This window comes from Macaca thibetana, chromosome 16 (genome assembly GCF_024542745.1).
Source record: "Macaca thibetana thibetana isolate TM-01 chromosome 16, ASM2454274v1, whole genome shotgun sequence".
In the NCBI taxonomy this organism is placed as follows: domain Eukaryota; kingdom Metazoa; phylum Chordata; class Mammalia; order Primates; family Cercopithecidae; genus Macaca; species Macaca thibetana.
This window is the reverse complement of record NC_065593.1, coordinates 14,761,645-14,773,170: the sequence shown is the minus strand read 5'-3', so window position 1 is coordinate 14,773,170 and position 11,526 is coordinate 14,761,645. Positions and strand designations below refer to the sequence as shown.

The 11,526-nt window shown below is 40.6% G+C and overlaps 2 protein-coding genes across 15 annotated transcripts in view; one reads left to right on the top strand and one right to left on the bottom strand.

Annotated features, from left to right (window-relative positions):
• TXNDC17 (thioredoxin domain containing 17) overlaps positions 1 to 11,526 on the top strand; it is a 997,418-nt gene that overhangs the window by 962,965 nt on the left and 22,927 nt on the right. The gene's annotated exons all lie outside the window — the stretch shown is intronic.
• KIAA0753 (KIAA0753 ortholog) overlaps positions 1 to 11,526 on the bottom strand; it is a 64,736-nt gene that overhangs the window by 33,108 nt on the left and 20,102 nt on the right. For all 10 annotated transcript variants that reach the window (XM_050765264.1, XM_050765266.1, XM_050765261.1 and 7 more), the window contains 2 exons: positions 10,691 to 10,901; positions 323 to 552 (listed from right to left, as the gene is read on the bottom strand). In XM_050765264.1, coding sequence (XP_050621221.1) covers positions 323 to 552; positions 10,691 to 10,901 — 441 coding nt within the window. The remainder of the gene's footprint in view (positions 1 to 322; positions 553 to 10,690; positions 10,902 to 11,526) is intronic.

Below are 11,526 nucleotides of genomic sequence, written 5' to 3'. Positions count from 1 at the left end.
ACCAAATCTTAATCCCCTCAAATCTCACACTTCCAAATCAGAAGTGGAAAAAAATTGAATTTTAAAATCTCCTGCCCAATTAGGATATTGGTATCATATTAGTTAGGATCTTACCAAAGCAGGAATAGAAAGAATTCTCTATTCTAGTAACAATATTAAAAATTGTTACGTTTTGTAAAATATATGAACGACTTAAATAGCCAGACTCAAGGACTGTTAGCATCCAGCTGCCTGAGAACTGGCTCCACCGCATACCAGTTTCTGTGGCCTTGACAACGTCAGATTAATACGAATGGGCCAAAAGAAAGGAACGATTTCATACTTGCTGCCGTGCTGGCGCCAGTGTATCTTTCTTCCTAAATGGCACATTCTCAGTCACAGGCTGCTTCTTCACTGCTTTTGTTTTTGCCACGGCTAACACCTCGTCTTTGAAGCTCGCACTTTGGTCTAGAATAAATGGTCCTTCTTCCGGAAGGACATCCGCATCTAATACATCAAGCTCACTCTGCAACCTCTGGGCCTCCGGAAGCTCCGCAGCAGGCTGGTACTTACCTACGTGGAGATTTTTGAAGAACGAACTGAGGAAAATGCTATTCAAATCAAATCTCTGAGAATGATTAGCTATACACAGATAGGCTCCAAATATCTATCCTAGCCTTGCTGAGAAGCAGACGTTTTGTTGTCAACACTGTTCTTCCTCCTATGAATATTACGGCGGGTTTATAAGCAGAAACCTAGGTATCACGGCTGACTGCCTGAATCTTTGCTCTCATCTTTACTCATTTACCTGGTCCCTTTGATCCTCATTCTAAAATAGCTCTTACATTTATCTCTGCCCTTCCTTCCCTTTTGCTATTACCCAAGGTCAGGCTTGCAGTATCTTGTGACTAGAATAACAGTGTCTCCTAACTGATCTCTTGTTTATCTTCACACTGTCTTCTGGCTACCAAAATTGTTCTTCTCAAATGTAATATTTAAAAGTCACTTCTGGCCAGGTACGGTGGCTCACGCCTGTAATCTCAACACTTTGGGAGGCCGAGGTGGGTGGATCACCTGAGGTCAGGGGTTCGAGACCAGCCTGGTCAACATGGTGAAACCCCATCTCTACTAAAACTACACAAATTAGCCGGGCGTGGTGGCAGCCACCTGTAATCCCAGGTACTCGGGAGGCTGAGGCAAGAGAATCATTTGAACCTGGGAGGCAGAGGTTGCAGTGAGCCAAGAAGGCGCCACTGCACTCCAGCCTGGGGGACAAGAGCGAGGCTTCATCTCAAAAATAATAAATAAATAAATAAATAAATGTCACTTCTATACTCAAAACCTTCCATGGGTCCTAATTTGATAGAGAATAAAGTCTGAACTCCATATAAGACATTTAACCTGCAATGGGAAAGGAAATAAAGCTATCTTTATTTGAAAATGAGACAATACAGAAAATCAAAGAGATTGTACAGAAAGACTATTACAGCTGAGAAGAGGGGTCAGCAAGGTTTCCGGATATAAGAAGATGAAAACAGAAAATCAGTATTATCTCCACATATCAAAATAACTAATAGAAAATATAAGAGAAAAAAATCTCATTAACATGACAACAAAAACTATAAGGCATGTTGGAAGAAATCTAATGACAGAGGTATAAGGCTTTTACAGAAAAATTTAAAAGGTAAAGGACATGAAAGACAGTCTAAATAAATTGTTTTCATGAATGAATAGACCATAACGATGTCAGTTCTCCCCCCAAATAATCCATAATTTCAAACGCATATTCAATTAAAGCCCTAGCAGATTTTTTTTCAAGGATCTAAATAAGTTGATCCAAAATTCATACAGAGTAAAATCCCAATAGCCCAAATAACTTTGAAGAACAACCAGCGAAGTGGGGAGTTGGTGGAGGCAGCAGTCTTACTTGACCAAAGATAAAGTCTTAGTGAGAAAACATTAAAGGCAGTGTGGGAGTGATGCAAACACAGGCAGAAATCAATGAGACTTCATGGATGTGACAAAGGCAGCATGATAACTCAGTGAGTATGAACTACACTGTTCAAAAAACAGTGCTAAGACCACTAGCATCCGTAGAGAAAAACATAAAACAGAATCCTTGCCTCGCATTGGACACTTAAAGTCTAAATGGAATGAAGACCTAAATGTGGAAAGAAAACTTTAAAGCTTTAATTAGAAAATACACGAGACAATCAGTATGACACCAGGGCAGAAGTGACTTTCTTAAGCTCAAATGTAATACTGACATATTTGAACTTAATTGAACCAAACTACAACTTCCATTTGACAAAAAGACATCCTTAAAGTCAACAGACAAGCCAAAGTCTGGAAGTAGATCTCTGTATAATTAACATAGGACCAATATCCAGACTATATAAAGAACTTCTACAAACCTATAAGACAAATAAACAATCCAATAGAGAAACAGACAAAGGATAGAAACTGGCAATTTAGACAGAAAATCTGAATTGTCAATAAAAATAGGAAAAGATGATTGACTTCACTAGAATCAAAAATATTCAAACAATGAGGTATTTTAAATCCATAAAAAGATGTGGAAAAACAAGTACTCTTACAGACTACTAGCATGGCAGTAAATTCCCCAACTACTTTGGAAAGCAACTTGATTGCTATGGTAAAGTTGAAGATTCCTGTACACTGCAACCCAGCAAGCTCACTCCTAGGTATATGCTCAGCCTAAAGGAACTCTAACATGTGGACAGAGGAAGCCAGGAACACAGATATTCACTTCACTTCATCACTGTTTATAAAAGCAAAATACTGGGAACAACTAAAATATCCATCAATAAGAGCTGAGAAATAAACTATGGTATATTCATTTAAGGGAAACCTATACAGCAGTAAAATTAATAAATTAGAATTTGTGTGTCAATGTATCAATATGAAAAAACCTTACAAACATAAGTGGAGGGGGTAAGCAAACTGCAAAATGATGCATATGGTAAGATATTTACATAAAACAATACTATATATGACAGATATACCAGCAGTACAAATGTAAAAACAGAATGGGTCTATAATATAATAACAATAGTAACTTCTAGTAAGGGAGAAAGAGAATGGAATGAGGAGAAAAATACAAAAGGGGCCTCAACTGTACTGTCATCCGGTTTCACTTTCCTCAATTTCAGTTACCCCTCATCAGCCCTGGGTCCAAAAATATTCAATGGGAAATTCCAGAAATAAACAATTCATACGTTTTATTTTTATTTTTTTATTTTTATTTTTTTTTTTGAGACGGAGTCTTGCTCTCTTGTCCAGGCTGGAGTGCAGTGGCACGATCTCGGCTCACTGCAATCTCTGCCTCCTAGGTTCAAGAAATTCTCCTGTCTCAGCCTCCCGAGTAGCTTAGATTACAGGGTGCATCATCACGTCCAGCTAATTTTTATATATTTAGTACAGATAGGTCTAAAAATATAAGACCTGTCTTATATTTTTATAAGACCAGCCAGGCTGGTCTCAAACTCCTGACCTCAAGTGATCCACCAGCCTCAGCGTCCCACAGTGCTGGGATTACAGGTGTGTGCCACCACGCCTAATTTTTGTATTTTTAGTAGAGATGGGGTTTCACCATACTGGTCAGGCTGGTCTCGAACTCCTGACCTCAGGTGATCCACCCACCTCAGCCTCCCAAAACGCAGGGATTACAGGCGTCAGCCACCGCGCCCCGCCCATAAGTTTTAAACTGTGTATCCATGCTGTAGACGCTCCCTGCCTGTTAGTCACCTAGCAGCTGTCTTGGCGATCAGAACGACTGTCTCGTATTGCAGTGCTTGTGTTCCAGTAACCCTTACTTGCCTTCACAATGGCCTCAAAGAGCAACTACAGCGATGCTGGCAATTCAGATATGCTGAAGAAGCTGGAAAACGTCCCCTTTCAGTGAAAAGGTAAAGTTCTCCACTTAATAAGGAAAGAGAAAAAAAATCATATGCTGCTATTACTGAATCTAGTAAGAATGAATCTTCTTTTCGTGAAATTGTGAAGAAGGAAAAAGAAATTCAAAGCTAGTTTTGTTGTCACACCTCAAACTGACAAGTTATGGCCATAGTGAGTGATACTTAGGATGGAAAAAATTAAATTAGTGGCTGGAAGACATGAACAGAAATGTGTTCCAAATGACAGCAAATGAGCTAGGTGCTATCCTCAGTTTTGGGTATCCCACTTTGGGGTAAGTTTTGAAACGTATCCCCTTGGATAAGAAGGGACTACAGGTTGAGCATCCCAAATCCCAAAAATCCAAAATCCAAAATGCTCCAAAAGTGGAAACTTTTTGAGCACCAACATAATGCTCTAGGGAAATGTTCACTGGAGCCTTTTGCATTTCAGATTTTCAGGTTTGGGATGTTCCATCGGTAGGTAGAAAGTAAATATTCCAAAATCCAGAAAATGTTTAAATCCAAAGCACTTCTGGTTCCAAGTATTTTGGATAAGGAATGCTCAACCTGTGCTGTATTTTATTTCTAAGAAACAAAATTCTGAAGTAATTAAAGCAAAAATGTTAAAATTTATTAAATTTAAGTAGTGGATATACAATATTATTCTTTTTATTCCTTTCTGTATATTTTAAATATTTCACAACAAAGGAAAACTACATTCGGACTACTTTAACAGTCAGTCAAGGGTCAGATTTCCTGTCACTACATCCTTTAATTAGGTACTTTAATTAGGTACTTATCAAAGCTACAGAAGTTACACAGGGGCCGGGCGCAGTGACTCACGCCTGTAATCTCAGCGCTTTGGGAGACCGAGGTGGGCAGATCACGAGATCAGGAGTTCAAAACCAGCCTGGTCAATATGGTGAAACTCCATCTCTACTAAAAATACAAAAAAAATTAGCTGGGCGTGGTGGTGTGCACCTGTAGTATCAGCTACTCCCAGTCTGGGTGACAGAGCGAGAGTCCATCTCAAAAAAAAAAAAAAAAAAAAAAAAAAAAGAAGTTACATAGCAAGGAAATATAAATCAGAAGAAAAGAATGGTAAAACTAAATCCTTGGAGGCAGGTGGATCATGAGGTCAGGAGATCGAGACCATCCTGACTATAACCCAGTGAAACCCCATCTCTACTAAAAATACAAAAAATTAGCCGGGCGTGGTGGCAGACACCTGTAGTCCCAGCTACTCAGGAGGCTGAGACAGGAGAATGGCGTGAACCCAGGAGGTGGAGCTTGCAGTGAGCTGAGATCGCACCAATGCACTCCAGCCTGGGCGACAGAGCAAGACTCCGTCTCAACAGAAAAAAAAAAAAAAAAAAAAATCCAAAATCCTTGGTCTGTAATTTATTTAACTCCCAAGCTTATATACATCAAAGCAACTCTGACTGTAGGTCCTGATACCTTTCCAGTAATGATTTGCATAAATCAGCATGTAAACACAGCATAAGTTTTAGGAGTGAGTTTGAGGATACTGCTGGTAGTGGGAAGGGAGCCACCATCCTCATCGCTGACAAGTTACACTAATGGAATCAACCAATGCAAGAACAGTTCAGAAGCTGCGAAAAAACCGCACCAGCCAACTCTGATGTAGATCACAAGACAGCTGATCAAATCAGGCTCAGGCGTATACTCCGAGTGAAGAGTACACAGGGAGGTTTTCCATCCCACTGGCTCCCCAGGGTATTTTTTCAGGGGTGGGTGGGGAAGAGAAGACCTTAGGAAATCAGAATGGAAGAACTGGGTAGAGTGATACCTAAGACAGAAATAGGAAAATGTAACCTTCTGAAATCCAGAGAACAAGAAAAAACAACAAATATAAAATAAAACTAGGAGGGCTACCAAAACCTTAAGTGTTTTACTCAAGGTTCCCAAGGAGTGGCAGAGCCAAGTCTTCTGGCTTTCGGTCCCACGTAAGTCCCATTCATTCTGCCTTGTCAGGGACCATAGAGCTGTTCCCCATAAATACGTTTTCCAGACAACTGAAGTTTACTTCTCTATAGCCACGCAAAACTCCTTGGTTTTTTTCTGAGACAGAGTCTCACTCTGTCGCCCAGGCTGGAGTGCCGTGGTGCGATCTCGACTCACTGCAACCTCCGCCTCCCGGGTTCACACCATTCTCTTGTCTCAGTCTCCCCAGTAGCTGGGACTACAGGCACCTGCCACCATACCGGCTAATTTTTGTATTTTTAGTAGAGACGGGGTTTCACGTGTTAGCCAGGATGGTCTCGATCTCCTGACCTCATGATCCGCCAGCCTCGGCCTCCCAGAGTGCTGGGATTACAGGCATGAGCCACTGCACCTGGCCCAAAACTCCTTTTAAAATAGCCACCAAAGATTTGTTTCCTTAGTTAGAAAATGCCTAACATAACCTAGCCTTTTCTTAATAATTTAGTGCTATTATTAAAACTAAAAATGCCACCTTAGATTTTTACAGCATTTAGCAACTAGATAATTTGCCACTTACAACAATTAAGTCAGTCACAAAACACAAAGACTATCCTTCCCATTTTATAGATGAAAAAATTCAGGCCGGGCGCGGTGGCTCACACCTGTAATCCCAGCACTTTGGGAGGCCGAGGCAGGTGGATCACCTGAGGTCAGGAGTCCAAGACCAGCCTAACCAACGTGGTAAAACCCTATCTTTACTAAAAATGCAAAAAATTAGCCAGGCAGGGTGGAACGTGCCTATAATCCCAGCTACTCCGGAGGCTGAGGTAGGAGAACCGCTTGAACTCAGGAGGCAGGGTTTGCAGTGAGCTGAGATCATGCCACTGCACTCCAGCCTGGGCGACAAAGCAAGACTATGTCTCAAAATAAATAAATAAATAAGATTCAGACAGATTAAGTCAACCCAGATTCACAAACTGGCAGAGGTGGGCCTAGAATCTAGGTCTCCTTGGTCCAAATTTCCCCCCTCTGCCTCCCAGCTTTCCTACATTTGTTCCTGTAATGAGTTTTAGGTTAGCAGGTTTTCCAGCTTCTCTCTGAAACTGGTCTCCATTTTTCACTAGTCAGCTGATGAGCACCTCAAATCTTCTAACTCATTTAGTAAACACTTCCCTGTGTGCTGGCCTGGAATGTTCTCTCCATTTCCTCCAGTCTATCAAAATGAGCTCCCTAGCACCCCGAACTCAAGTTACTATGATTTGCTACTCAGAAATCTTTTCTTATTCAATTACATTTCTTCATAGAGTCTTTCAACAAGCACTTAAGTGCCTAACTATGTGGCAGATGCTGGGCTCATCGTAGAGGACATAAGGACAAATAAATCTGACACCCACCCTCAAGGAAAAGGCTGGCAAAGGCAGACTTCTAAATTAGAAGGAAGACACTATATTAGTTTTACTTGCCTACCAACGAAGGAGAGCAAACATCCCATTAAAGTGAATAAATATCTAATAGTAAATGAACAAATTAGGTTTTTACTGTAATATAATAAAAAATAAACATCTGGTCTCGAGCCCAGTTTCTGGCCCAGAGCTCCTAAAACCCTTCTAATTTCCCTAGCATAGGGGCGCTAGGTTCATCTTTTTTTCCTAATATTTGGTCTTTAACCCCAGCACCTGACACAGAGGTCTTATTCCTTGGAATTTCCTGGCTAAGGAAGCATTTTTCTTTTTTTTTTCTCTAATGAGGTGACTCTTGGAGCTGGTCACCAGAAAGACCATGCCATGATTAGACGCTTGGAACTCCCAGTCCCATCCTCCATCCTACAGGAAGGGGAGAGGGGCTGGAGATTGAGTTCATCATCGATCATGCCTATGTGATGAAGTCTCCATAAAAATCCAAGAACTAGCTGGGTGCGGTGGCTCACGCCTGTAATCCCAGCACTCTGGGAGGCCAAGGCGAGTGGATCACCTAAGGATGGGAGTTCAAGACCAGCCTGACCAACATGGAAAACCCTGTCTCTACTAAAAATATAAAATTAGCCGGGCAAGGTGGTACATGCCTGTAATCCCAGCTACTCGGGAGGCTGAGGCAGAAGAATCACTTGAACTCGGGAGGCGGAGGTTGTGGTGAGCCGAGATCGTGCCACTGCACTCCAGCCTGGGCAACAAGAGCGAGACTCTGTTTCAAAAAAAAAAAGGAAAAAAAAAAAAAACAAATCCCAGAACTGCAGGGTTTGAGGAGCTCCCAGGATAGCGAACATGTGGGGGGTCCTGGAGGGTGGCTCCCCTGGAGAGGGCATGGAAGCTCTGTGCCCTTCCACATATTACACTTTGTCCTACACATCTCTTCCATCTGGTTGTTCATCTGTATCTTCCATAACACCCTTTATGATAAATGGGTAAACATAAGTAAAGTGTTTCTCTAAGTTCTATGAGCCATCCTAGCAAACCCCAGGAGGGGGTCAAGGAAGCCCCAATTTTATAGCCTGTCACTCAGAAGCATAGGTCACAACCTGGGACTTGTGACTGGTGTCTGAAGTTGGATTGTCTTATGGGACTGAACCTTAACCCGTGGTATCTGACTCTAATTCCAGGGAGACAGTGTCAGGACTGAGTTGAATTACAGGATACCCAGTTGGTGTCCCCTGGAGAATTGTTTGGTATGGCAAAACCCTACTCATTTGGTGTCAGAGGTGAAGTATTGACAGTCTTAAGTAAGTAGGAAAAACAGTTTGGTTTTTCCTGTCTCTTACAGTTACACTTGTGGTAGAAGTGGAACACTCAATTATTTAGGTTCCACAGAATAGTGGCAGATTGAGAAATAAATCAACTGAATTCTGGACTGATAAATATAACTTTCAAATCAATGAGGAAAAAATGAAATAAAATTTTGATTAATGTAGTAAATTACAACAAAGAAAAAAACTTTGGCAAATGAAACATAAAATCAGGCAGAAAAAAGTTCAAATATGTCATTAATCTCATTAAATGTAAGTAGATTGAATACAGAACTCTAAAACAATTAAAAACTCCAATAATAGGCCAGGCGCTGTGGCTCACGCCTGTAATCCCAGCACTTCGGAAGGCTGAGGCAGCTGGATCACTTGAGGTCAGGAGTTCAAGACCAGCCTGGCCAACATGGTAAAACCACATCTCTACTAAAAATACAAAAATTAGCTGGGCATGGTGGTGCGCACCTGTAATCCCAGCTACTCAGGAGGCTAGGCAGGAGAATTGCTTGAACCCGGGAGGCAGAGGTTGCAGTGAGCCGAGATCGCATCACTGCACTCCAGCCTGGACAACAGAGTGCGACTCCACTTCAAAAAAAAAAATAAATAAATAAATCAGAATAATCTGGGGAAAATGAAGAAGATAAACATTGGAAGGGGTAACTCAAAGGGGAACTTCTTAGATGCCGGTAATGTTCTATTCCTTGACCTGGATAGCAGTTATACAGATGTTTTTGTTTTCTGGTAATTAATTGAGCTATAAATCTACATTATTTTGTGTACTTTTCTATCTGTATGTGTCACCCAGGCTGAAGCGCAGTGGTGCAATTTCACCTCACTGCAACCTCCACCTCCCAGGCTCAAGTGATCCTCCTGTGTCAGCCTTCCAAGTAGCTGGGATCACAGGCGTGAGTCACCACTCCTGGCTAACCTTTGCATTTTTTGTAGAGACAGGGTCTACTTATGTTGCCCAGGCTGGTCTCAAACTCCTGGGCTCAAGCGATCCACCTGCCTTGGCCTTCCAAAGTGCTGGGTTTACAGGTGTGAGCCACCGCCCCCAACTTGTATGTTCTACTTTAATTAAAAAAAGAAAAAAGAAAAAAAAAAAAAGTTTACTGGATTTGTCCATACTTATTTACAGGTGATCTCATCTATCTAGAGAAATACAAGAGTTAACCAACAAAGTCCCATATTTCATCAAATCTAAAACATCAATTATAAGACACATCAGTATTTTATACCTCACCAGGAATTTTTCAATGTTTAAACTGTTTACAATTTTAAACTGTTACAATTAACTACAAGTTGTCATCAATTAATAATGATTTCAGGAGCATTCAAATGTGTACCTCAGACCAACGAAATGCAGTATCCTAACATACACATCCATAAGCAAAACACTTAAAACCGAGCAGGGAGATGGATACAGAATATGAACAGGCAAATTACAGAAGAGGAAATAACACGGCTAAGGAGCATGCGAAGAAACGACAACCCTCACCAGGAATCACGAAATGCAACAGAAAACAAGAAGATGCCACTGTCCACTGAGACTGGAAAGCTTTCAAAATTTTTTTATATAACATACTTGGCGAATATGAGTGGAAATACATACTGATGTCACCGCTAGTCAAGACATAAATGTGTGCCCACTTTTAAGGGGCAAGTTGGCAGTATCTGTTTAAATGCGCATACTGTATCACCTAACAATTCCACTTCTTAGAATAACAAAAACTTACCTGAGGAAAAAAAAAAAAAAAATATATATATATATATATAATGTATGTGTGTGTCTCTGTGTGTGTATATATCTCTATCATTGTAAATAAACTTTTTTTAAAGTAGGGTTCTAACTTCCAGCTCTATGGGAATTTGCCTTGGGTAGCCCAAACACTATGATGTAGCAAAAGGAAATGTTACTTTCTCAACCTTCCTCTATAGAATATTCCAGCCTCCAGCCTGAGGGAGCATCTTGGTTGCTATCTACTGATCCTACTTAAAGTTCATCTGTTGTGGGCTAGGTCCTAAATCCTGACTTTCCCCTCAGTGCAGTAACTGTTACAGCACAGATAATTGTAATGAATAAAATATCTTGCAACAAACACTTTAAGACACATACCGGCAAGAAGCTGCTTTGCCATGGAAGGTTGACTTGTTTCCTGTGGGCATGTGCCCTTTGCTGTGAGGGGCCTCCTCTCACCCTTTGGTGATATACTTGGCCATCTCTCTAAGGCCTTTTGGCTACCAACAGGAAATCTGCTCCGAATTTCACTGAAACATTTTTTCACCTTTTTTGGTGACAGTTTCTTTTCCAGGAGAGATTCCAAAGCCTGCCACAAAAACAATCAATTATTCTCTTAGTTTATCTCAGAAAAGTACGACTTTTAATCACAAAATTGAAAATAAGGACTCCAGGGAAATGTGTTATTAAATGGCTATCTCTAACAGTTAATATAATCTTAATTTAAAAAACGTTATTATTTAGGATATCTAATTAATAACAATTTCTGCAAGTACTTTCAGATGTGTAGCTCACTAAAGCCAATAGCAAAGACATAATGAATATGACTACTTTTAAAGGCATCCAAATCTTAAAGGATCATCATTTTAGAAATTAACAATAGTCTTCAGAACATTATCCCATCTGCTTCAAAAGCATTTTAATCATCAACAAAAATCTCATAAACTCAAATAGTCTTTCAAGTGGACACACATACTATATCTAACATACATTTTCATGAACTAAAGAATACTTAATAGGTCAATAAGAGTAGAAGATCTGTGTCTCACCTTCCTAAAAAGAGGCATATCCTCTAATAAGTTCCCACCCATTCATTACTGGGAAGTCAGGGCCCAGTCTCCACCTGGTCAGTACAGATTAAGGACAACTGAACACAGTCAGGAAGATTTAGTTCAGAGAATAGTAACATAGTAAGACAATACACCGTGAGATGG